The sequence below is a fragment of the Diadema antillarum genome, unplaced genomic scaffold, assembly GCF_040938485.1.
Source record: "Diadema antillarum isolate AM-2024a unplaced genomic scaffold, OU_Dant_1.0 scf00000176, whole genome shotgun sequence".
Taxonomy (NCBI): Eukaryota; Metazoa; Echinodermata; class Echinoidea; order Diadematoida; family Diadematidae; genus Diadema; species Diadema antillarum.
Genome location: NW_027271065.1, coordinates 875,493 through 902,862, shown reverse-complemented (window position 1 = coordinate 902,862; position 27,370 = coordinate 875,493). Strand labels below are relative to the sequence as shown.

The 27,370-nt window shown below is 38.8% G+C and overlaps 1 protein-coding gene across 1 annotated transcript in view; it reads right to left on the bottom strand.

Annotated features, from left to right (window-relative positions):
• The window catches only part of LOC139722902 (uncharacterized), a 141,387-nt gene that overhangs the window by 71,604 nt on the left and 42,413 nt on the right, over positions 1 to 27,370 (bottom strand). Inside the window, exons 3-4 of the mRNA XM_071634183.1 lie at positions 11,322 to 11,459; positions 1,151 to 1,357 (exon numbers count right to left, since the gene is read on the bottom strand). Coding sequence (XP_071490284.1) covers positions 1,151 to 1,357; positions 11,322 to 11,459 — 345 coding nt within the window. The remainder of the gene's footprint in view (positions 1 to 1,150; positions 1,358 to 11,321; positions 11,460 to 27,370) is intronic.

Sequence of the window (27,370 nt, the reverse complement as noted above, 5' to 3'; positions counted from 1 at the left end):
CAAAAGGAACGGGAATCTAATTGCACGACAAGATGTTTGGACAGGCCGAGAATGCGCATCAATCAACACACATTGAACACAACAGTCCCTTGTAAACGTAGGCTACAATAGTTGAAACTCAGATGCCCCATTGCAAATGCACAAACAAATTATTACAAGTGATTATAATGTACAGGGAATGTAGGACCGTATATTTCCTGGCATCATCACATGCCAACTTCAAGAAAGGATACACACCATTGCATTGACAGAAGAGTATAACATACTATTTTCCTTGAAGAGATCTATCACAACTATTACAGCAAACACAGTTCACAACATGAAAAGATGTAATTGAAAGTCATATCAGAGTTCTATTTCGATTATTTGATCATCAGCAAACTAACAAACTGCACTGTATTTACGTTTCCTTTCTTTTTTAGATATGCTATCATATCTTTTCTCTCTAACTTACAGATTTACAGCTGTGATTCCACATTTGTAGAAGATCCAGAAAGGACAAAAAACTATCCACGAAATGTAATGCCTCTCATCAGTACAATGAAAAGGGACTAAAATGTAAATCGAAATTTATTTACAAAGGCCTCCTAATTGTTTGTTTTAGAAATATGACGGTCACCCTGTTCAAAGCAATGCATTTTGTACAGGAAGAGATAATCACAGTTCTCATTAAAATTGGACATATTAACGACCAGGAGCACTGTGCTAGAAATTATTTGTGGTTCTGTTAGTAAATGTTGAACACACCATCTCAAAAGCAAAGGTGCAGACTCTTTTGTCTCCATCGCAAAAATCAGATTAATCAGTGATGTTCTGCTTCCTTTACACCATGTTCCCGGCGGCTACGGCAGCCACGTTTCAGGCCACCACAAACAAAATGGGATAATGTAAGACAACATGGGGGACGGGAGGGACAAACGTGACAGGTCCTCATTGCTGTGGATGACGTCTCCTGCAGAATCATCTATTACATTATCTGAAGTTACGTCTTTAAGATATCGCAGTGTATACAACACTTCTGCTTTATGTCAAACCATGTGTATGTTTGGACCAAAGTTAATCTCATAGCAGGAACAAGGGTGCCAAATAAGTGTCATTTTTCAAAGAAAAACTCCTGCAAGTTAGGGTCTCTTCACATATCACCGCCTACCTTTGAAGCTCGCCTCAGTGAAGACCACATGTAGTTTGTCCCGCTGGTCCGACACGCCCATCCATCGGACATAGGCAAGCGGCTGGTTGGTGGTGATGCCGTGTTTGCTTGGCTGGCTGAAGTTGCTCCTAATCCTGAGCAATAGGGTGGAGGCCGATGACGGGCCATCCCTGAAGTCCAGGCTTGTGTTCACACTCGTGTGGAGATCTGGGTGGGGGAAGGGAAGCAGAATATAAAATTCATTAAAGTTCATCTAATGACGTAGCCAGAGGGCTGATGAAAATTTGGTTCACAATGTAAGAAGAATTTACATAACAAAAGTGACTAAATTGTAGTTTAGAAATTACATGACATAAAAAGAGGTGAAGAGTCCCCATTTTGAAAGTTTGCTTTATATACCTGTGTGATATGTGTAGCATGAACTTATGCATTTCTTTACGATGTTAGGCTGTCTTATGAATAGGGCAAATGTAGGATATTTGTAACCAATAGAAAATAAATCCAGAGTATACTTGGGAAGATGTCTGTAGAAAATGAATGTTACGTTAAAATGAGCTCATCCAAATTGGGTTGAAGTCGCGTCTTTGTTATGACCTGTAAATCAGCTTTTGGATCAAAGACCATTTATAGCTTTCTAGCACTAGCAATTGTGTTTCTGTTAGTTTCCCATTGGCCAATTCCATGTAATTCAAACAATTTCTTTAAACCTAAAGCATGTCATGTGTTGTGAATTTTCTTTCTTTATCATATCATGAGTTGTGAATTTTCTATTCAATTTCATGAAGTTTAATTTTCTTTCTTTATCATGCTCCCTCATTCCTGTTCATATGACAGTCTGTGATATACCTCTGCAATCCCACTCCTCTTTAAAAGTGCTTAGAATAAGTCATCCAGGATGATCTGAAGTGGAATAAGTAGGTGAACCTACACATTGTAAGAAATGCATCTTGATGCCTCTTCATTCTGTGTAACCTGAAAAAGTTTGGTGTCAAATTGGGGAATCTTGTGTTCCCATACTCTCTATACAGTGGAATCCCTTTATAATGAAGTCCTCGGGACCGGCAGTTTTCTTTCGTTATATCAAAATTTCGTTATAACCGAACAAATACACAATAAAAGCACATAACGTGGATAATGTTGCGGTCTGAATTTTTACTTTGTTGTTATCTGAATTTCATTATAACCGTGTTTGTTATAACAGGAGTGCACGGTACATACTATCATGGCCAATTCTGGAGTATTTGCCTGTGGAGTACCAGTTTGTGGGTCTGGTCTGACTCATAGCCAGTCTACAGATATTGCAAGACTACAAAAGTGAGTGCTTCGCATGATAATCATCCAATCCTATTAATTTCCTAACATGATGACCTTCTTGATCAACTCAGATTCTGAAACTTAAATTCCCTTGCAGACTGCCCCACTGAAATCTTCACACATTTTGCTAAATCACTTTTATAATCTGCAAAACATCGACAAGTCTTTCCTCAGCCATGCACGCCATGTTGTGAAACCTGTCCGAGTCTGAATAATGCTCATCATTTGGCTTACAATCCGTGTCATATAGAGCTCAGGGCTATAAACTATCCACAGCTTCCTCTCTTATTCGTCAGCTGCACTCAATTAACTGGAAATGGTGTTCTGCAATGTATGCTATATATATATTTCTCTTTCTCTGTCTGTATGTCTCTCCCTAATTCTGTCTCTGTCTCTGTCTCTTTCTCTTTTTTTCATCTCTCTTTCAATCCTCCACTTTCCCTTTCTAATTCTTTTACATTTTATTTCTTTGTTTCTTTTGCAGTCTTATTGAATTAGTTGTAATTTGGTTTCTAAATTGCAGAAAATTATCACTTGTTATCACTAACAGAATTGACTTTTAATGTAATGGTTTATCATTAAATATGATAAGGCATATCATGATGTTTGCTTGATGTTCTATTTTTTCTCACTCTCTCTCCTGCAACTCTAATCAATCAATTTGTGTGTTCATTGAAATTAATTTAAATGTCTTAGTATTACTGCAATACTGTAGGATCAAGCTGTTAGCATCATAGTAATAATATCTAATCTTACTTTCAATATTCATGTTTAACAACTTTCAATTCCTCTTGAATTGTACACATGCCAAATTGTAATAAGCTTGTGTATGCATGTAGGGGTACATGTACAATGTATGTGCAATCTGATTAACTTTCCTAATTTTGTCATTATCCTGTTTATTCATTCAACAGGTCATTTGCACATCTTTATGATTCCATCAGTCTGTTTTTTTCTCATCTATCCTAAATTTCTCTAAATTCTCTTTCAGTCTTTAAAATCATGTATTGTCACCATCAGTGTTCATTTTTTTAACAGCTCTTTGTAGTGAATTGATGTAGTCTTTTGGGAACACAAAATAGGTTCAGTTGAATGCATATAATTTTTTTTTACATTTAACCCCTATGTTATGGATGTTATCCGATAAGTTTAGTACACTGTTAATGGAGATTTTACAATTTTCATTGTTATCATGAATGTCTTGTGATATGTAGCTTCAAACTTCATGTCCTTTTTCTTGTAGTGTCTCCTTGTTGTTCTGATCAAATATTTACTTTGTTGTAAAAATTTGATGTTAACCATTTGGTTAGTCCTTGAACTTTTATTTGGTGTTTTTGATACACCCAAACTTGAATTTAATTGAATGAAGTTTTAACATTATACTCAATTTGATTAGTAACACTTGTCATAAGGATGATGAAATGCTCAAAAAGGTGGGTAAATCAGCTAATGGAGGGCAGTCAGGGTTGAATAAAACATCTACAAAGTTCTGTATCTGTACACAAACAAACTAACATTTAAGATATCGGGGTGATGAAATAAACTTTGCAGCAACCAAGATTGCTGATAAGTGTGTTCAACATGATAAACTAAGCTAGTAGCTGACACATTTTTCTGCTTTGCCTGTTTATCTTAAAGTCTTGATAGCACTGTACAATCTCCACCAACAGTCAGTTTCAGGGACATTTGCACTAATTTGTATTTCACAAGGAGAGGGAACTTCCACAAGGATGTGAGTATCAGCAGGGAGGTGTATTTTTATGGGGGTTGAATCTACATTGTATACCCATTGCTATAAAAACAACCTGGCATTCAGGACAAAGCAGAGGTTCAACTGTAATAACTGTCTTTCCTGAGAACATAACCGAACAATAACTTTATCCTATCAAAGCTCTGTAAACTAAAAAACAAGTTATGCAAAACAGCTCACATCATTCATTAGACTATAAACCATGCCTATTACCACAATTACTGTACTGAAAAATACCCTCGTATCCATGGGAAAGTGGAGATTCCACTGTAAGAACTTTCTTTCTTTTAAGAATATGATTAAATGATATACTATTCTAGCAAAGTTTTGTAAAGAAAAAGTTACCGCGTACATTAAACAGTAAACATCAGTCAGTACTCTATAACCCCTGCCTAATTAACGTCTAAATTACCATGATTACTAGAGTACATGTAGAGGTGCAACTTTAACAACTTTCTTTTCTGAGAGCGCAACAGTTTTATCCTATAACACCATTGCAAAATAGGCTCCCCAAAAAATGGATCACATGATAGTCTGTCTTTCCACTATCATGAATATTCTTTTTAGTGCATATTACAGCAACAATATCCCTTTAACGCACTAACCATATCCTTTCCATGGCAAAAAATAGGCTTAGGATCCACCTGATTTTGTTTTTAATGTATTACAATTGACTACGCCAGCACGCAAGAGAAACTGGCAAGTTCTCAAGTGCTCATCTTCAAAACTTCAAAACAGGTATTCCAGCCAATCAATCATTCTGTGACTTCTACTCCCGTTTCACCCATTGGCAACAGGATCAAGCTGGCTCATATCACTTAAGCCATAGAGACAATCGCTGGCAATAACTTCTCATTCTCGGTAATCTGATGGATTTCAATCTTCTGAGACTCTTTTTTTTCCCCTTTCCTTTCAAACTTTTGCTCGTTTTATTTCAGGAGACTTTATAAAAGACACACCATGCAGAAGCCATCAGAAACCCATGAGTCTTTGCTCAGCTACAATTACATAATCATAATGATTATGATGTGATGTTATTCCCACAGACAATGTACAGATTCTTGTCTTTCCTGGACCCTTTGACCATATCCATGTGTCCCCCCATGTTTTTGTTAATAACAGTACCTAATTCAATCCATAAAATAAGCCAAAGAATATGACAAATTTTACAAAAAAAGTATAGCTATCTAGGTACAATAGACAACTGAATATGAGTTGGTGAATGGGAATGATGTGGAGAAAGAAAAAATTGATCACAGATAGGAGCTTAGTCCTGCAATTAAAGAATGGGAGAAAGAGAGATATTCTATATGTTCATTGTGATCATACACCTCTTGTTACGACCTCTGAAAGCCGGTGCCTGATTCATTTGCTGTACTCAGTCGCTTTGCTGATCACCAAGTCTGGTTTGCAAGAGTTCCATGCTCCTAGCTACCATGTCAACTATGTGACATCTTCGACTCTGCCCCCATGAGAAAACATCAAGATTTAATCAACAAAAACAAGAGACTCAGCATATACCAAAGGAGTCTTAATTCTCTCCCCTGCTTCCCAAAAGGCAGGAAATTTTACACAGCAAGGTGTTTTTAACAACTAGCTTGTAAAATGGCTTCATCATTAAAGTGTGTATACATTTCATAAGATTATGGTATCTATGGAAAATGTTTACGATCAACCTAACTACTAAATGTAGGAAAGTATACATGTGGTCGACACATCAACAGATAAAGTGCAAGCTTTCAGAAGGCCTTTGAGGGCCATATACAAAATGTAGGGTTCTGCCTCCATGCATGAAGCAGAACTATGAAAGGTTTGAGATAACACAAGAAAGTGTGGTCTTGAGCTCATTTTAACCCATTGAGGACAGACTGATTTTGCTACAACACGCATTTCCCATAAATACCTGCCGGAGTATACTCGGGACTTGTCCTCAACAGGCTAAGATTGCTGTATACCTGCACACGGGCAATGCATGCAATCTGAAAGCTGTGTATAAAAGCTGGTAGCACGCTGGTTATTGCAAGCCTAGATTTCTACTGGGAATTCTTCATTTCATTTTATTTGTTTATGTTTTTTATTTTGCCAGCGTAGAACAATGTCAATTGTATTGGTGTATCTTTGACATTCCACAGGGAAATTATCCCAGCCAATACTGCACGACCTGTCGTAGGTTAATGTCCTAGCAGCCAAGCTTCCCAACTTCGCTGTTTTTTCTAACGACCTGGTAACGTGCATAACACATTGTATGTCCCTTATGAAGACACTTGAGCTGATCTTTTAAGGGAGATATCCCCATTACAGACCATCTTTATTGCCCCATTAGGGCGATAAACATGCTCCTGGCGGCAAATTTGCCGTAGCGGTGCTAGCGTGGTGCGAGTATTGCCACCTCAGTCTTGTTGGTTTGCCCTCCTCTCCTTCCAGTTATTGCCTCTGCCAAACTTCACTGTTTCAATTGCCCTCCCCTTCTGTGTGTGTGTGTGTGTGTGTGTGTGTGTGTTGGGGGGGGGGGGGGGGGGGTTGGAGGGGGTCTTTGATGTGTGAGCCAATTTGTCAGTGTTTGGAAGAGGGTCTTTGATGGCTGCTATGAGACAGAATGATGTGAAGATGTACAAAGTGTACCTTGATGATGTTGCCATGAGCAGCTCTTGGCTTCTGGTATTCTGTAACAACCTTCTCCTGGTGTGCAAAGGGTGGCTAGATGGAGCTATGAGTGGTCTTCAGCTTCTAGTGTTCTATCCTTCCACCTGCCTATCTCAATCTGCATGGTATTATTGTATGACAACACTCTTCCATGTTCTTTGCTATACTTGGAACTCAGTTGCTCTTTTAGAGGGATGGTACAGTTTTGGTTGAGATGGGGATTCAGGTTTTAACTTTTTGTGAGGTAATTAGAAACCATTTATATGAAATATTAGAGAGCATATAATTCTAAAGGGAATTAAAAGTTTATTCTATGAATATCACCTTTGAAATGGCTGAGAAATCTAAAACCCAAGAGGTCCTAATAAAGGGTGGGTCCTACCTTTTATTGGGATGACATTCTTTACTTTTTTATATCTTAGTCATTTCAAAACCAATTTTCATCAAATAAGCATTTAATTCCTCTTTGAACTGTATTCTCTGTAAAATTTTAAACTAGTGATTTCCAATTATCCTGAAAAAAAAGTTAAAATCTGAATGCCCATCCAAACCAAAACGATATCATCACTTTGATATCAACAAAAGATGATTCATAACTCAATTCAACTCATCTTGATTTCCCTAGTCCACATCGATTTCTGTTGTCTGTTACTTTCTAACACTGTTTAAGTTGCTGTTTCCCCAATCCAACTTTTGCTTATCTTTAAAGGCTGTGACATTGTTTATCCCTCTGAAGTTGTACCCCTCATTGATTTCTCCAGGTGTTATTGGTAAAAGAACTTAATGACATTGCTTTCAGGCATCAAAAAAGAGCAGTGACTCAGAGATTTTGACAGTATAGAAGTTGGAGAAAAAAACAACAACAACATGGCCAGTTCTTTTCCTTGGGGGGCCCTAGGAGAAGCGACCACTGTATTTACCCTATTTAGTCCCAAGGCATTATAAGGCCCATGTACACTTGCTTGGAAAAATCGCGATCATGACGAGAACACCTCGTCTAAATTGAACTCACCGTTTTGAATGTTTACACAAGAGAAGCTGCTATCTTAATCCTATTAGGATTTGACTGCCATACCCAGCATTACCAAGGGTTAGCTCTCTCATGACAGAGACCCCCCCCCCCCTCCTTTGTTTTTATCTCAGTCTGGCAAGTGTAAAATGACTGCATGCATGGGTGCACGCACACATCAGTGTGCTTTGACGCACATTGCTGTTGCTATGTTGTCTTGAGTATTCTCTCTGCCATTTCTACATGCCGGGAAGGTTGGAAGAGACTTCCCCACCTCCCAGAATATGATATCTTTATACAATCCAGGTTTTAGACCTTGCAATCCCCTAAAACAATGTTGAATCAATCCCTAGACTAGAGTGGTAAAGAACTGTGAAGTACTATTGCAGAAGAAAACAAAAATCCTGCACAAATAAAGATTGCACTTTCTTGAATACGTAATAAAAAAACTCGTGCAGCTTGTGTTTGGTAGAAAATTAACACAGTATTACGATGCCCACGTCACAATCATGCAACAAGAAGTAATTTGGTCATCAGCAATGCATTTCCACTGCTGCAAATGTATAAGTGTCTTTGATGTAGACTACACATCTACAAGCTGGTGCTGAAATAATCCTCAAACCCGAGTTGGAGGAGGAGTTGCACGTCTAAAATCTTTCCCAACTCGGGTTTGGGGATTATTTCGACACCGTTTTCTAGAGAAGGGTAGTCTGAATTCCAGACCCTTTGCCAATTAGATCAATTTTGCCACTCGTGTATTACATGGATTCAAAGGAGTACTTTCTTCTGTCATAGGTTAATGTTTGTACAAGGGATTAACTGTGCAGATAAGAAGCTTGGCTGGTGAGACAAAACGGTGTCGAAAACCCGAGCAAAGCATTGTTTTACTCGGGTTGCCTTAGATGGACTGTATTCCTAATGTTTTCTAAAATCACGACATTTGGGTGTATGTTGCTAAGCAACTACACCCAAACGCCCTCGAAACATCGCCAGAAAAATCGCCAGCCGGAGTGCGATTTTTTGAAACATCGCGAAGTTTGAGGCGAAGTTAGCGAGTGTAAACCCAAGCTGCAGAAATATCGCGATTTTTCATCACGTGACTTTTGGTCTCGGATTGCACCGGGAGTTTACGCGCGCTCCCGATCCTTCTTTGGAACGTGTAGAGAGTACGTCGGTCACTGGCCAGAGTACTAGTACACGGTATAGACAGCTGTGTACAGGTCTAAACGGCCGATCCTCGATCGGCTCGTAGTCTCTCACCTCCCTCTCCCTGATGAAACTAGTACGTGAAAACTACTACTAGTAGCAAACCTGAAGTTCTCCAACCACGTATCATCATCCCAAGACGACTTAACAAAATACTGTTCTCCCAGAAATGCGTTGATTCAGATTGTGAGAGAGCCTGTACTGCTCTCGATATACGCCGTTTGTGGAATATTAGTACAGGAGTACGTAACAAGTGTGAGTTCTTGCTGTCGCCTGATAAAATACCAGTCCTAACTTCCAAGTCCTACTTTTCACTTTCGTCATATCGGCGAAATTTCATGATCCTCCTGAATGCTGCTGTAGATGAAGTTTTACACACCTACTACGTATGTGATTTAATATAGCAAGCTATATAGTTTACCGTACGTATAACAGTCTCGAGAAGCACAAATTTATGTGTGCATTGTACTGATAAAAAGCCCTGGCTCAACGTTCCAACCAGCTATTGTGATCAAAATATACTGCACTGCAGTGAAAACGAACTGAATAGCGCGCGCTTCCACTCAGCTACCGTGTTGAAAAGAGGTAAATTACGCATGCGCACTACCGACCAAAAAATCGCGATGTTTCGTGAAGCTCAAACTTCGCATGCTTTTGCGCAAGTGTAAACGGTGGAACCAAAATATCGCGATTTTAAAAATCGCGATGTTAGTAAGTGTAAATGCGGCTATAGTTTTGCTTTGGGTGCTGGAAAAATTGGAGAGCAGCAAACAGCTTGTTTCTCAAAATTTCAAGATAGGGTCCGTCTGGCAGAAATTAACCTTTTTGGCAGAAACCAGAATTTGTCTTGTACACTTGATTGAGTTTTCATAATTATCCTCTTAATTTTTCGTAATGTTGACTGACAAAATTATAGGTGAATTAAGAAAAAAACAGTTTCAAGATGATAATGTACATGCTAAATACTACTAATAAGGGGGAAATTTCTTGAAAGCTCTGATTTAAAAGTAAAGTACATAGTTCTGCATAGGATGCAAACATTTTTCACTTGTAAGTCTGCTGTGTATGATGCCTGAATCAGTTCACACTGCAGAGGGAGAACACCTGGTCACAGTCTGCTCTGGCAGTCAGTCTGCTCCCCTGTGGCCTTGGTCAAGCTCAAGGACAGTGTCTGACCCAGATCCAGACTGACCCATCTACATAGATCCAGACTAATGCCAGACAGATGCATTCGTACTGGTAGGCAAGCTTGGCTTGTTTGATCTTGTTTTTAATTTTCTACTGCAGGTGTCCCTGGCTTTGTGGTAGGTGACAGGTGGCTGTAGAGTCTAGCACCTACCCTCCATGCAACCCTGTCCAGCGGGTCAATGCGGGTCAGGCTACACATTCTAATGTTGGTCCTAACACCCATTTAGACCAGCATAATAACAGATTGTACTTATAAGAATGGCTTGAGACCAAGCAGCAAATATGAATGGGGCAAAATTCATGAGTGGACTTTACCTTACTGGATGAATGAAGATACGTGCATTCGGTACAAAGTTAGGTATGAGGGAAAAGATTTCTTTCTTTTTCTTGATAGATGATATTTCTACTACTACATGGTATTTGAATTGAGCTTAATTTCCCACATATCTGTTATCCAATAGGTATTGCTCTGGATTTTTTCATTATAATTGTTTTATGAACTAGTGTATTTAGTTACTCAGTAGTGGTATATGTGGAATGTATTCATGCTTTGCATATCCTGTGGTGTGTTTTCTGTACTGCTAGTCCAAATTGCAACAATTCTGTAAATAAGTATTAAAAGTTTATCATGCAACTTTTCGTAGTGGAAGTGACAGTCCAATCATGAGCTCTTCTTTTATTTCTAAAGATGATGCCTCCATCCAATTGCCAACAAGTGAATGTAAATATATGTGACCCGCTACAACAAAAGGATCCTAAAGTTGCTGACGGGTGAGCCGAGAAAATCGAGTTTGAAGTCAGATCACCAAAATCTGTCAAAACGTTCAGATTTCTGTTTTAACATAATTTTGTAGTCTAATGTATCTTCTATCATCTGCCGAAATTTCGAAGCTAAATGATCAAAGAAAAGACCTGAAAATAGCATTTTTCTGGGCCATGCTTGGCTCATCCATCAGCGACTTTAGGATCCTTTTGTTGTAGCGGGTTACATATGAATATAGAATACAATTTGAAAGTGATGATTTTGAATGGACAAAAAAGCAAGTACAAATTTATCTTACCAAGCACTCTGAAGTGAATGCATCTGCCCATCTGCCCCTGGATGTACCACAGGTAGTCCACATGGCGGGTATGGTGAACAAGAGGGAGACTGGTGTACAGCTGACCAGAGCCAGCATCATTGAATTCTGTCTCTTGGACTGCAAGAAATAAGCAAACATGAGAATTATTCAAACTCTGCACATTAACTGAGTTTTAGTTTTTCTTATCTCATTCTCTTGATCGTAGTCTGGCCTTTTTGTTCCTAGGACCTCTTTCTCTCTCTCTTTAGATTTCTCTTGTTTTGACTTTTTCACTTTATCTCACTTCACTGTTTCTTTCTTAATCAATCTTCAATTCTTCACCTCATTCTCGACACTTTCGACATTGTTCATAATCAGAAGTACAATATGTGACCCTGCATCATAAAACAAACAAAATGTCGTTAGACATGAATATCTAGTTAAGGGCAGATTGGGAAAGAGCAGACTTTAATCTTTGAACTGATGTATAACTCATTTTAAATTGACTCTCCTAACCTATCTAAATATTGGAAAGAATGCAAACATCGTGGAAAAAAACATTTTCTTTATACTGAGAAAAGAGGCTCTGACATATGGAGGTCTATTTAAGCACTTAATCTTACCATGCCATGCTCTGTGTAATGAATGAGGCAGAAAAGGATAAAATACTCCATAGCAACAACAAAGTACGGATTATCAAATTAAGCTAGAATTGAGCATGCTCTATAAACACATTCTATTCATAACTGATGCAAACTGTAAAAGTAGTAGCATCATCTTTTCAAGAGTTATTAGAGGTGAAAGTGAAGAGTTTGTAAAGGTTTTTAAGAAATGAAAAGGAGCCTGTAAGACATACCTAATCACACTATTCTAGAATAAAAAAAAGTGTTCTAGAAAAATGCCAAAATGCAATTTCCTGTTCATTTTATGATCCTAAACTTCAGAATAATGTAGAAGAAGAATTGCATTTCAGAAAAATACTAAAAACTTAATATTAACTATTGTAGGTTGACCTATTTCACTTATATTGAGTCATCATGCAAAATCAGGGTGAATGACTTTTTGTTGGTTTTGTGATGCACAGTTACATATACAAGTAGACATGTTGGTGATAGACATACTAAAGATGTCTATTAGTAACTACACCTATGGATGGGAAAGAGTGCTGCCCAGCTATTTTAAATGTATTTTCCCCCATCACAATTCTAGAAATGCTTCTTTCATATTCTGATATAAAGAGTGCAAAATGATAAATTTGTATTTGAGTGGAGTTTGCATCTGTTTTTTTTTTTTCGTGAGTGCATTGAGGAGAAGGTTCACAGTAATTCTACTCCAGATTCTCCCCTTTCCTGGTTGCAAGCGCCCCCCATTTGATGGGCCCGCCGTTGCCCCCTTTGATGGGTTTGTCACCTACTGACAACCCACCTGCACTGGGTTCTCCTCTCTGATAATGTTTGACAGGCTAAGCTCCCGTCTCTAAGCCCCCTTCTTAGCCGTCCAGCTCCGAGAGCAAATCGGCTCATTATTCATCCCCGGCACCGGCCCGATTCCCGCTAATGAATCCCGTTTATCCCTCGTTACACGTCATTCGTCGGCAATCCGAGCCCATCACCGATTGACGTCCAATCAGACGCTTAACTGCCAATAAATGATGGGTGTCAAGTGTGAGCTCGGATTCTGTCTCGCTCAGGAGTAACGGACCATTGCGCATGGTGATCCACAACTGCCTCGGCTGCTGCTATTGTCACCACCATGATGGGCGGCTCAACCTTCTCCGCTGTTTATTTATTTTAGTCTCTGCGTCTCTCAGTGTATCATTGATCATGGAGCTAATACCCCCGACTGAGATGCGGAGATCCATACCTAATGAATTAGTCCCGGCGCGTTGAGGGAGTATTAATATTTGGGATTAGCGCTCCTTTATTGCCAACCCAGGGACAACACACTTGCAGGGCAAACACTACTAGGAAAAGGAAAAGGAGGAAAGATAAGGAGAGACGGAATGACATAAAAGGAGGAAGGGTGTTGTGGCACATAAAATTGCATGGCACTGTTTACTTATTCCACAGCTATCGAGTGCTATTAAGCTGTCAGTCTCTTTGACACTAATGGATGGCTCGTCTTGATGAAAGACGAAGGATTCGGTGCATCCGTGTTCAAAACACCATTCGATACTGACAGCCCTTCAATTCAGATACAAGGCCTGGTAAATATTGGCAATACAGTTATTACAAACACGTACTCACCATAATGCTTGGTTGAGGAGGGATATAAAGTATTTACAACATTATTTTTCAACTGAAAAGACCAACTGTTGTATGTGACACAAAAATACTTCTAATTCTGAGTACACTCTAACCTGCTCTTACAGACTTCAAAGACAGATATTCTGAGGACTGAAAAACTGTCAAACAGTGGAAGTGTACCATCAGCAGCAAAGCAAAGGAATGATATTGCACCAGACCTATCGAACACTGAAAAAAAAAATACTGCTGCTATTTGCTGGCTATTTGCATTGTGGGAAAATAATCAGCAGTACTCCGTTGCTATCTCAGGTAGATGTTAACTTGTTAAGTGGCCCATGTGATCTCAATCAGTAAGGGTTTATTGATTAAGGACAAATGGAGAAACAGGAAGTTTTCTTAAAAACAGGAAAGCTTGATCACTAGGAATTGTAAAATCTCTCTTTAAACTGAGGATAAAAGCATTTTTTCACCCATGTATTTTCTCTTTTCAAGGCTTTTAATGTAAATTGAAATCTGAGATGGTATTTTGTGTTATTTCTACCTGATTCTTCTTAAATATAATGCCACATTCTCTGTGCTATAGTATCAAAACAATAGGCTTCAAAATCCTCAAAATCAAATTATGAATTAATCACATATCCCTATCAAGATATGCCTATTCTTCAGGAGCACTTTTGAAAAATATAAATGAACTTTCAGCACTTCCTAACAAAAATTGACTTTTACGTAAGATTTTAAAACCCTCCCTCTGTTAACCCATTGAGGACAAGTCCCGAGTATACTCGAGCAGGTGTCTATGGGAAATGTGTGTTGTAGCAAAATCAAACCATCCTCAATGGGTTAAAAGTGTTACAACATTGCACAGAGGCTTCCTGGAGCACAGTGCACTCCTGGTTTAACAAGAACAGACATGACAACATTTATTCACAATGAAATAAAAATTTAAGTGACAAACTTACTTTCTATATATCTTTATACACATTATTCATTTGGCTTTTACAAAATTTAGGTATATTGAAACAAACCTGCCGGTAACAAAGATCCCCTAAAATGGGAGTTGCCTGTAATACAGTTGGGATTAGAAGGGTTATGCAAATCCCTCTTCTCTATTGTTCAGTTGAGGAACATCTGTGTAGATGTGTGCCAGCCGAGATATTCTGTACTACTGGGCATGCACAGTGCGGTCTGAAGTGTAGTAGTACTGAAAGCAGGACCCTCATTCTGGGCTCCCATATACCTTTAAAGGTCCAGTTTACCTTTGGGGACAGCCATTTTAAAGTTTTTCAAGATATGACATTAACTGCATATGTGTTGGTCTGTTCTACCACAAAACATTCTATCACATAGAATTTTTGTGATAAAGCCTAAAATATAAGGAAATATCTGTATTTTTCTCAATACACAGTAACTGTAGACGGTCTAGTCTAGAAACATTTTGTTCACATTTTGTATATCTAACAATACGTAACATTGATTTTACCAATCAAATTTTCTACAGTGGTTGTTTCTATTCCTTACTCACATTTTAGAATTATTTTAAAGCACTAATGCAGGGCTTGTGTTTCATCTGGAGATGGTATATTATGCCTTTAACCACCCCCGTCTGCTATAAAGGTGGGCATGAATCTGTTTCATCTGGCGGGCTCTGTGAAGCTCTATGAACCTCCGCAGCCATTTTCACCCTCGCCCGTGACGAGAATGCGCTGCCTCGTGCATTTCGAGACGGGCATTCTCGTTGAAACATGCATGAGTTCTGCACCAACTCAAAGCAATCACTTCTCGTCAATAATTTGCAGGCACGCACTCTCCCACATAAAATATGTACACTGGTGGACAGGCATACGGGATGGATCATGTTGTACCCCAGCAGAGGGCATGTTCCTGCTAAAGTGTACCAGCCTACTGAATTGAGGTTAGACGCAAACAAGAACTCTACAAAGCACTGTAAAATTACATCCTCCTCTCTTTCTCTAAAAACTAAGACATCGATGATTTAAGATTACTCCATCAAAACATCCTAAAGAAGTACATTTTCACTAATGGTAAGATGAGATTAAACATTTGAAAATGGAGGAAAAAGATCGAGACGGGAGAGGGTACAAGATCAAATCAAGATGATGAAGAAGACAAAGAACAAGAAACAACAGATTAGGAGAAAGTTTGGGAGTAAGAAGGGATAGATGAAGGGAAGATGAGCAAAGGGATAAAAGGTAAGCCTTTTTTTATCCCCTGAGCAATATATACCACTTGCACATAGCTACCAAGTCTCACGCATTCTGCATGAGACTCAAGCATTTAGGGGCCATCTCACGATCTCACGCATGACACCCATTTTTCTCATGCATCGGGCAAAGTCTGCAACTTGGGCCTAGGTATAATAATGAACATAGCTCAAAAGATTAAAGTGATAGTTGGTATTGAAGGTACATTTCCCTTTTGTCTTTCAAAATAAGTAAAAAATAGTCACTTATAAATGCACCTGATCGCACCATCAAGAGCTAAAAATTAAAAAAGCTCCCTGTGACCGTGGGAGGCCACAGGGGGGCAAACCCTTCCCACACCCTCGCTCGCGTGCACATTCGCATGCCGAAATGCCGAGTCATGAAAATCTCACTCATGAATTTTTTTTAAACTTGGCATCCCTGCTAGCATGATTGACTTAATCTAGATATTATAGTAACTGATCACACCAGTCATTGTAAAGGAAGTATGCAGTCCTTAGCTTAAACCGTTTTCATTCCTTGAAGGGCATAGACTAAAAAGCTGCCTCTTTTATAGTATGCACATAGTTACCTGGAAAAATGATCTTTTTTGTGTGTTTGTTTTTGTTGCAGTCGTGTCCAACCAAGTGAAGGCATTCCCTTGGCTGTCATTTGAACCTAAATCCCTAAAATTAAACTAAACAATATATGACATATAAATGCAAAATGATTTTTTAACTCCTTCACAACCATCAAATATATTGGGTAAAGTTAATGTTTATCCCAATATGTTCTGCACAGTAAAGGCAGCAATATACATGGTGACCAGAGATCGTTCTTAAGAATGGTCACTAAAAACAACACTTCGGCAATGCACTTGGAGTGAGGGAGCCCCGGGAATGGATAAATGGGGAGAAAGAAAAAATGGAAGGGGACAAAGCCACTTTCAAGTTCCACCGAAAGCTAGCTGACGGTTTGATTAGGGGCCCATAAATGGGATTTTGCTGAGGCAAGCAAATACCTCGCAACATATCTCTCTGCATGCGTGACGGGGCATAAACGGGCAAAATGACTCGGATGTGCGCACAATGGAGGGATGGAATTCCGAGAGTTGCAGGAACCGACTGCAAATGACAGAAGATGCCTCCCCTCTGTAATAAGGCGCAGCAAGTGTGACAAATGAGGAGTGACAGCACAAGAGAAGAAGAAGTCAGCCAGAATAAAAGGCAATGAGGAATGGGGGGGGGGGGACAGTAAATGGAGATGATTGGAGGGGTGGTGGGGGAAATGTCTCAAGTCATATTGACAAATATCTTAATGTTTAAAAACACAAACAAAATCAAACAAGAAGACTCGCCATAAAGGGTGCTGCATACAAGGCAATTGAAACGTTACGCTATTGGCCAGATGCTTCCCGGTGAGGGAGAGGAGAGCTGTAATTTCAAACTTTGGGGTGATAACATGGGAGCAAATATGCCGCAGGAAAACATCACTACAAAACGTCCTCTCCACCGAGGATGTACTGGCATGGGAGGAGATCACAATCTCTAAATGGCAAAGCTGTCTCCCATCTGCTGTGTTAACATGTTACACGAAATTTCATCTGGACATGGCACGAGCAATTATTATCAATTTTGAAATCTCATCTACATTCCTCCAGTTTCAGGAGGAAAGTCTTGAGGCTAGAAGTTGATGGGTTTATTTCCTTTCATATTGAGTACTGTATAGAGAAAACATCAAGGGGCTTTAGGAGCTCCAGAGATGCAGATATTTAGGAAGAAAATGGGGAGTTTAAAATTACTGCGAATAATTACAATGATGCTTGTGCAAATCAGATGTCACGTGGCATGCAGAATCTGTTATAAAGTATGTTGAGTTTGGAAGGGATGGCTTTGATCATTTACTATGTGAATATTTTAGTTCAACACATAAGTGAGCAAAACCAATAGCCCAACTTGCAAATATCTTCGTCTTGAGGCTGTTGTTAAAGTTTCAGCAAATAAAGTTGTATTGAAAAAAAATAAATTAACTATGGCCATTTTTGAAACCCTCCTTTTGCAGTCTTATATACTAAACTCTGAATAGGTCCACTGAAAAGTGGAAAGAAAGTTGTTCTCCAGAGGAAATGTAAAAAAAAAATCCTTCTTGCAATCCTGGGGTCCTGTAGTGCTCACTCAATTTTACTGGTACATTTCCTTTCTGTAGCAAATATTGAAGAATCCTGAATTTATGTTGTTTCCTCAAACCTCTTTAAATAGCGGCAGCAAGATGGACACGTTTGATGATGCATTGACTGCCGGGGTGGAAAATAATGTCCTCGATTATAAAAACATGGCTTCAGGACTGACCTTTGATATTCCAGAGTGACTGGAAAATGTTCAAAATATTTTGTGTTAGTCTTGATCAAAAACAAGAGGGCGCAACTGACGCAATTGCACTCGCCCTCTTGGGGTCCACTCTCTTGAGTAAACATGCAGCCCGCCCCGGGAGAAGAATCTCCTAGTAATGAAGAGATATTGTTTCTCATCTTTTCATTGACATTGAATATTTTCCAGAGGCTTTTGATAGAAGTTTAAGGGAAGGCAATGATTATCGCTGATGGATGGGGGCAAAACGTACGAGGGGACGGGAGATGGAAGTGAAAGTAACAGTCATGATGGATATAGCTTCTCCAACTCCACTTTGCTCTTTTTCATTATTCCAATTTTCTCTCATCAACCAAAAAAATCAGAAATAAAAAGGAGAAAGAAAGAAAAAGGGCATTAAAATCTCATCGCACGGCCTTCTCTTGTCCATCTTGATCTTTTTTTTTCCTATCATTAAGTTGACCGCAAAGCCAAATGACATTTGCCGAAGAGACCTGTTGATGCGCCATCTTAGCCATCAGGAACGGCGGTGCCAAATTTAGCGAAGGCTTGTCATCACCCGGTACAAGAAAATCAATAGAGTAGCATCATCTCCCGGCCTCTACCCCTCTTTTTCCCTGGCTGTGACCAGGTCTCAGCTTCATGAAGATACAGAGAGAGAAAGAGTGAAGAAAAGAGAGAGATGGGGGAGAAGAATGGAGAGCAGAGATGGAAAGAAGAGACAGACAGACTGACAGACATAGGGTAGATAGATAAATGGAGATAAAGAGTAGGAAGGACAGAAATACAAGAATATACATATAATCACACACATACTAATATATATACATATAGTATATATATACATACATATTTATTATATATAATATTAGATTACACAAAGGTATAGATAAAGAGTGAAAAAGATAGATGACATTATAGAAGTATAGAAGTTGAGAGACATGTACGTGGTTGGAATGAGGTAAAAGATGGATAGACATGAAGAAGAAAAGAATATAAGACAGGAGAAAGGCGGAGAAAGAAAGGAAGACAAACAGAAAATATTGCGGTAATAGCTGAAATAAGAAATTTGGATGAGTGCCAAGTACACTGCACTTCTATCAATTTCAATACAGGGATTTTTAATGTTGTTGTTACTGTTGTAATCTTGCAATTTCAAAGATTTTCATATCATATCATATCATATCATATCATATCATATCATATCATATCACATATCATATCACATATCATATCATATCATATCATATCATATCATATCATATCATATCATATCATATCATATCATATCATATCATATCATATATCATATCATATCATATCATACCATACCATACCATACCATATACTGTAAAAGTGGATATTTTCGCACGACTTGTTTTTCACGCTTGGCCAGTCAAGATCAGTTCCGCATTATTTGTTTAATTCCATGGAATCAAGACATCAACTACTGCAACATATGGCAAGCAAAAATATTCGTGTACTTTTATTTTTGCACTAGTTTCTGGTTGCGTGAAATGCGCAAAAATTTCAACTCCGTGAAAATTTCCACTTTCACAGTATCATAAAGTGTTTGTGATATAAAAGATGAACTGTATCATTAACCCGTTGAAGATGAGTCCCAACTATACTTGGGCAAGTGTCTATGGGAAATACGTGTTGTAGCAAAATAAGCCCATCCTCAACGGGTTAAGGCTCTAATGTGTAGCATCCCAGGGGGAAAAAAAAAGCCTTTTACAGGTGATGATAAAAGTAGTGACGAAATATGTGCTGAAGGTCTGACTGTATAGAAGTAAGACTATCATCACACCTTCACCCACTCACAGAAGACCATCATCCTGATCAAGCCCTTCTAAATTAAGGAGCTGCATGTCTTATTTGCCTATTCCAGGAAAGCGAGAGGCCTTCCTGTTTTTGCTGCTCCCAGAACTGGCGAGGGCGCTCAACTGGTTACAGCAAAAGGCTCCGAACCCATGACTGTGCCCAGACGCCAATCAAATGCGTAATTAATTGGGTGATCTTTTCTTACAGCACATCGCTACATTAGGGCTGATTGAAAGCGCTCGCCACTCTTGGATCATCACCGCAAAAGTGTTTTGAGTCCCCCCCCCCCCCCCCCCCCCAACTCACTGCTGCTTCATGCAATTCCCATCCAAGCACAGGCTGCGCCTCCACCTAAATTGAAAAGCTGGAGCAAATGTGGAAGTGCCGCACGGCAAAGCGAACTGGAGAAGTCACACTAACATGTGCATATAAGGTGTAATTCACACACTCGCATGCATGGGATTACTCCATTATACGTCCCTTGCATGATACACGCAGGGACATCAATTTATGCACCTGAAGTCTGTGAAATGCATTAAATCGAGTTGGTAACAATCTGGAAAAACACATAACTCATTAACCTTTCTTCAATTCATTGTGCTTGTTCAATAAATTCAGTATATATGGTAAGAAGTGGAAATGTCAAAAGATGCTGAGGTTACATGTAAGAAGACTAATGGTGTTACATGAGCGATGCACAGTTTTACATAGTAATGTCATGGATAAATAAGCTACAGGTAAAATTTCAGAACCTGATAGCATCTTCACCTGATTTTTGGTTATTCTCTCCCAAAACAGTCCCCAAGACACTGTGCATAATAACTGAGAGAATGATAGCAGTTTTCTGTACATGATTCAGAGGTCTCCATGATTTTAGTGCAATTTTGACCTACCCTGTAGATATGTTGAATAATGCAAAATACGCCACTTGATAGAATTGGAAAACAAAGTAAGATTGCATGCAGTGCCTTGCATGGATGACTGATTTCCATGAGCAAAAACAAAAACAAAAAATTATTGTTAGCACTCACGGACTTAGTGCGCTGCTGGCCACTGAATGGCCTCTTTGATAGACATCTCATCAGAACCCCAGGAAACATCACTATTGATCCATTGTACTCAATTACGTGCCAGATATAATTGCTGATTCATGCAACAACCGTGTAATCAGCGCCCCGTTGTGGCAGACATCGAGAATAATGACTGTCCTAGATCCTCACAATGCAGGGAAGATTAGACTATCCAGTCCATCAGTTGTTTTTCAAACTTCATTTTAAACATGTCCATTTCCTTGTATTCACATTCTTGTGTCAAATAATTAAACCATAGAATCTTTACATTTAGTTGTGTTTTTTTAATTTTCCTAATGTGACTATTTGCAACACACAACTGTATGCCTCCTCAAAAGCAGCAAGAATTGCAATGAATCACTCCATTGCATTTGGAATGATGGAAAGGTCTAAAACTTGGGACAATATAGCTAATGGGGATAGCAAGTTGCATGAAAATTCAATTTATTCACAATAAATGTACCTGGTAAGGGGCTAAGCATAAAAAAGAAACATTTTGTGGTCTAAATATCTAGGGGCAATTTGCACAGCATGACACCACTGCATAAAATTAAAATGAATAAATAGTGTGACTGCATAAAAATGTCTTGTCCATGCTAATTCAGCAATCATTACAAGCATGTTAATAGTTAGCAAAATCAAAGGACACGTAAATTTTGTCATTTGGGACTGAGCACTAAAACATCAATCTATGAAAATTTACTCTTTTACAGGATGAGTCTTAAAGGAAAGCTTGTACGACTTGAATGAGTACAGAGCCCAAAATCACCATCCAGCTTTCAGCTGCATCTGCACCCCCATATATCTTACCCCAACACCTTACTATTCACTCCCAAAAATGCACTTCCTTCCAGTATTATCAGTCACACATTTCTATGAAATTGCTATTTAGTAATTCACTTAATCATTACATCTGTAAATAGTATGCTAAAAGATGTGAAGTTAAAGTGGGATGAATTCATTGAAACAAAAGGTGCTCTCTCTCAATTTCTCAGAGCTGGTCCAATTATTCCCCTTTACAGGTAGGCTAAATATACAAAATGGTGTTGCAGATGATAACTGATAGGGTACAAGCCCCAGCTCCCTCTCTCACCCCCCAGAGGCTATCACCTGCTAGCAAATTGATTCCAGCAACAGAGAATTATCATCAATGCACATGAGGCCATTGCCTCTTCATTCTCCCTCCATCCATCCCGTTGTCGGTAGAAACCCCTCATCCCCAGCACGCACACCCATCAATCAAACCAAATGCTTGTTAACGTACCCATAATCCCATGGTGCACCCACAATTCATCATCCCCTATAATACATTTATCAGGCTTTGTTTCAGGGATGGTGTATGACGAGAGCAAACAAATTAGATAATTGAGTTCCTTCCCGAGTTTCCACTTAATTTTCCATGTTATGTGAACATTGACCTGCCTCTAACAAGACAAAAATAGCTCCACAAACATTCAACTAGTCTTTGGTACCCAGTTAATTCATCCCCCATATATTTTGCAAGAATGATATTGTGCAAGTCAATACTAATCTCCAAGTTTCTAGGCTCACAATGAAAAACAGCAACAAAGTTAGTAAAGTATTATACCTTTACTAGGAGTAGATTCAGTAATTTCCCTTCATGACATCAACATATTGCAGTTGTGTTCGGGGGGGGGGGGGGCAATATTTTGATCCCTTATTAATTATCAGTAAATTTCAGCATGAGAGATTGAAGTGCAGAATAGCATTACACAGAGAAGAAATGTATTATAAGGCAAGAAAACAAATATTTTCAGACTCTTGTACAAAAACACATTCAGACATACAAACACACATACTCACATATGAACACACACACACACACACAAACAAACACATACACTCACAATGATAAGCAAAGGGTGGATCAGCGACATTTGAAGGGGAGGGGAGGGAAACTGCATGGTTCAGGTGGCACAGAGTCAAGGAGATATACACTATTCCTTTACATAGGAGATGAAAACAAAACATCTCCATGTAATATTCTTGGGGACAGTACAGGTGCCCAACACAATGATTTACAGATTTAGTGAGTCAGTAGGAACTGTGTGCATAAAGCACCTCTCAATTGTTTGAATCCATGGCATGAGGAGTAGCCAAGTGGGTTCTGATACTTCAGAGGTGCTGTGTACACACAGAACCCATGAAAAAGACACCATGAGTCATCTGTTTTATAGAAAGGATGAAAAATTCATAAAAATATGGAAAAAGTTCATGCTGACTGTAGTAAAGCAGATGCATGGAAAAAAACTATGCATCTGGTACAAACTGGATGGATGGAAAAAATCAGGCATCTGGTAATTACTGGATGCATGGTTATGGAAAGGCATGACTAAAAGGGAAAAAAATGCATGTAGTAATTGAGAAATCATAACATGGTGGTTGACCAAATCATATTGCAAGAATTTCCTTGACTCATTTCATAATATGTGCTGTGCTACAATGTACCAACAACGATGGTGACATTGCACAAATAGTACACATTACTGACCTTAGAATAATCTGCCCAATTTTACAGCATAGACACACAGGCAATTGTGCATTCACGTCATTCTCTGCCTTTAAGCATACATCATGAATAAAACTTTACATGCCTGCTCCTAGGAATTCATGGATGATGAGGACCAATTGTGCTCAAATTTGGTTCTTCTGCATCAAAGAGCGGAGGCTTTAGTGGGCCATTTGCGCATTCTCTGCTCACCGAACACCTTTTTCGCTCATGCGGGTCAAGATTCAACCTTATTAGCTGCCAATTTTCCCGCTCAACTCACACACAGTACGGGCAACATTAGGTGGCATTCAGGAATGGAGAAAGCGATGGCCCTTGTGCTCTCATGTCTAAACTTCTCCTGTTATGAGAATGCAAATTCAACACTGCAGCTTCAAAAAAAAAAGAAGAAGAAAAAAAAGCTATCATATCTGTTCTTGCCCAGTCACCCCGCTGGTTTTCCCTGAACGTAGACAAATAATGATAATAGTAGTAGTAGTAATAGTACTACTACTAATCATAATAGTAATGATAATAATGATAATTATAATAATAATGATAATAATAGTAATGATAATAATAATAATAATAATAATAATAATAATAGTAATGCTAGTAATGTCTCATTTACCCAGGGTAGCCTCTTCAGTGTTGCCACTGCTCTACCAGAGGGCCCTGCCATTATTAATACCCTAGTATTGCCAGGTACCCATTTATACACCTGGGTCGAGAAGGACATGGTGGGTAAAAACATCTTGTCGGAAGGACGGAAGCACTGGGTGGGAATCGAACTCGGGTCCTCCGATTATGAGTCGAGAGTCTTATCTACTATGCCAAAGCGCCTCCATGATCTTACAAAATAAAACACCCCATTTATAAGGCTATCTTCTCATCTGATGACCAAATAGAATGTATTTTCACCTGCTTAATATCAAATACATTTCATATAGAGTTGAACCTCTCGTATCCGAACAAGTCGGGACCGGGGCTCATCCGGATAAGGGATTTGGCTATGTCAGGCTGTTCTGGACAAGGTTTCTAGTTGTCATGAACATCCTTTGCTATGAAAGCATGCATGTGTAAAATCTAAATAACAATGGAAGAATAGTCAATTGTGTGAAATCAAACTAGTGATATTAGAATCAGAACAGTGAACATTAAAATGTTGTGGGGGGATGTGTTTACTTGGTATCATGCATCTGTTATTATTTCGCGATTGTCTGATGTCAGTTTGCATGCTGTGAAATCTTATCTTGTAGTTTGGAAATCATGAAATAAGTTACAGCAAAGTCTGGACTAACATCAGTGTAAATTCTTCTTCAACATCTCAGTTAGATAACACTCAAAAATGATATCGAAAGCATTTTTCTGTATCTCTGATACTTCTGATTTCATATCCCTGTACACAGCAGGGGATAAAAAGGAGGAAAATGTTTCTTTTTGTGTTGAATGAAATTGTTTGATATCTTTCATTTAAACTGTCATGATGTATTACAATGATTTTGACACTCCATGAAGAATGTGCCTAGTGTGAACGTGGATCATCAACCGAAAACATTTGCAGTAAGCTTGCCACTAATCACCGCACAGTGCGGAGACAAAATGGGTGTCACGTTGCCGTGGCTGCCCGCAAAGTGTAGAAACTCGAGAAGACATCTTTTTTTTTTCCCCCAGACAAAGAGCTACCGACGTGATTGTGGCAGGTCTGCACATATTGCATGCGGCAAGCTATACCCCCCCCCCCTTGACTATGATGGAGTGCTTTCCTGTCAAATGATAAGGCTCTTATAGATTTGTTCAAGGCAAATTCATCATAATATTCCAGGTTCCAGGAAAATTTGCCTCACACTCAACTCACATAGAAACTTTCTACCCATGAGTAAGAAGGAAACAGGTGCAATGACCTGCTGCAACATTCCCAGATGGCTTCCGCCACAGAAATATATTGTCCACCTCACATGGAGGCATATATGAACCACTTAACTCAAAGTTCTTTCAAAATTGCTCATGAACCCTTTCAGAAGTACATCGTAGTCAACAGGTTGATAGTTTATCTCTATAGAGTCTTAATTTAATGGAACATACTTTAAAGATTCAGACAATAAAACAAGGTATTGGGGCAAATTTTACTTCTAAGTGCAAACTGTTGGTACTTACATTATAGACAGAGGACTCACAGACCTATGCTGTACAAAGTACCTTGGGATTAAAAAAAAAAGAAAAACAGCAATGGCAGACTGATATCACCAGACAGAATGTCTGGCAAATATTCGTCAAACTGCAAACTTATTTTCAATATCATACGTCTCTGAGGTTTGTCAGAGGAAATTGCATATCATGCTTTACGTATCTTTACCTGTTTACACTAGCACTGTACGAATCACTCCAGAAACACACAGAATCTAAGCTTCTAAATAATACAAGTAACTTTCTTCATACACTGATCAAAAGTGAGATCTTACCCAAGTGTGTTTATGAAAGTCAAAGTCAAAGACAAAAAGTCATCTAGCAGAGACTACAAGGCAGAAGCAAATAAGTGTGAATATCACTTTGGTCTTGAAAAGCACAGTAGAGAAGTTTGGTCATACTTGCAGTCACCATGAAATTAAGTCCCTTGAGATATACTGAGAAAAACAGTGGCCATAACTACCACTCAGTGCTCATATCCATGAAATTGATGACAACTGGAGTGTGCCTCTGTGTGTGTGTGTGTGTGTGTGTGTGTGTGTGTGTGTGTGTGTGTGTGTGTTGAATTGGTGGATGAGGGGTGAGATGTGAGGGGTAGGGGTTAGCCTGGCTGGTCTTTTGTTTGTCTTTTTCGTGACACCCAAACAAGTGGGCAACAATTTCCTCCTCCTTCGACCCCACCCTCATCTTACGTGTCAGAGCGCTGGAGGCAGCACAGAAAAGCAGCACGGTCACAAAGAGATTTGGTTACTTTTACGTAACCACCTTGGGAAATTCAGGGATATTGTATGCCTTGTTTGTCATCTCCAGAGTGGCCGAGTGATGTTTTCTGTTTTCTGGAATAATGCTTCTCATTTTACTCTTTTTTATTTCCCAAGATGCAGTACGAAACCCCACGAAGAGTGATATTTTTGCGTCACATTGGATCCTATATTTGCAAACAGATATTTCCCAAGGTAGACAAATTTGTTCAGAGAGAGAGAAAAAAATATTCACCACAGACCCTTTCAAACAAACATGCTGAACAAAGGCACAAATATAAAATCACCCTTGTGTAACACTTATTACCTCAAAATAAAGAAACAAATCAAACATTATATCACCATTACTGTGTCAGCTGATATACAAAGAGCAAATAATCAAAAAGTGATAAAAAGTTTGAAAAACTTTATATTGAAATATATGCTTCATGCATATATTCCTATATAGTTGTAGCACATAGGATTACTGACACAACATCGTCACTAAATTGACAGGTCTATTACAGATTCTTTATATATCAGAAACTTTCCTGCAGAGAATTAAAGATATGTCATATCACATTTACAAAGTATTTGCGATTCTCTTTTCTCTGACCATATCTACTTTTGGGAAAGCTAAGGTATACTCGTTTATGGGGAAGAGTACACTTGTAGCTCATACAATCATCTCAACTTTATAACTCTGTCTTTATACTAACATTTTCCTTTGCATATTTGTCCCTTCCTTTATGAAGGATGAAATCTTGCATTTTTTTAAAATGTCTACTTACCTAAAGTGAAAAACCCTACTCACAAAGACGATACAATCAAAAACCCTTTGACTGATTACCTCTGATACTGTACTGATCAATGTGCATACAATGGTAGATAATTTCACATTGTCAA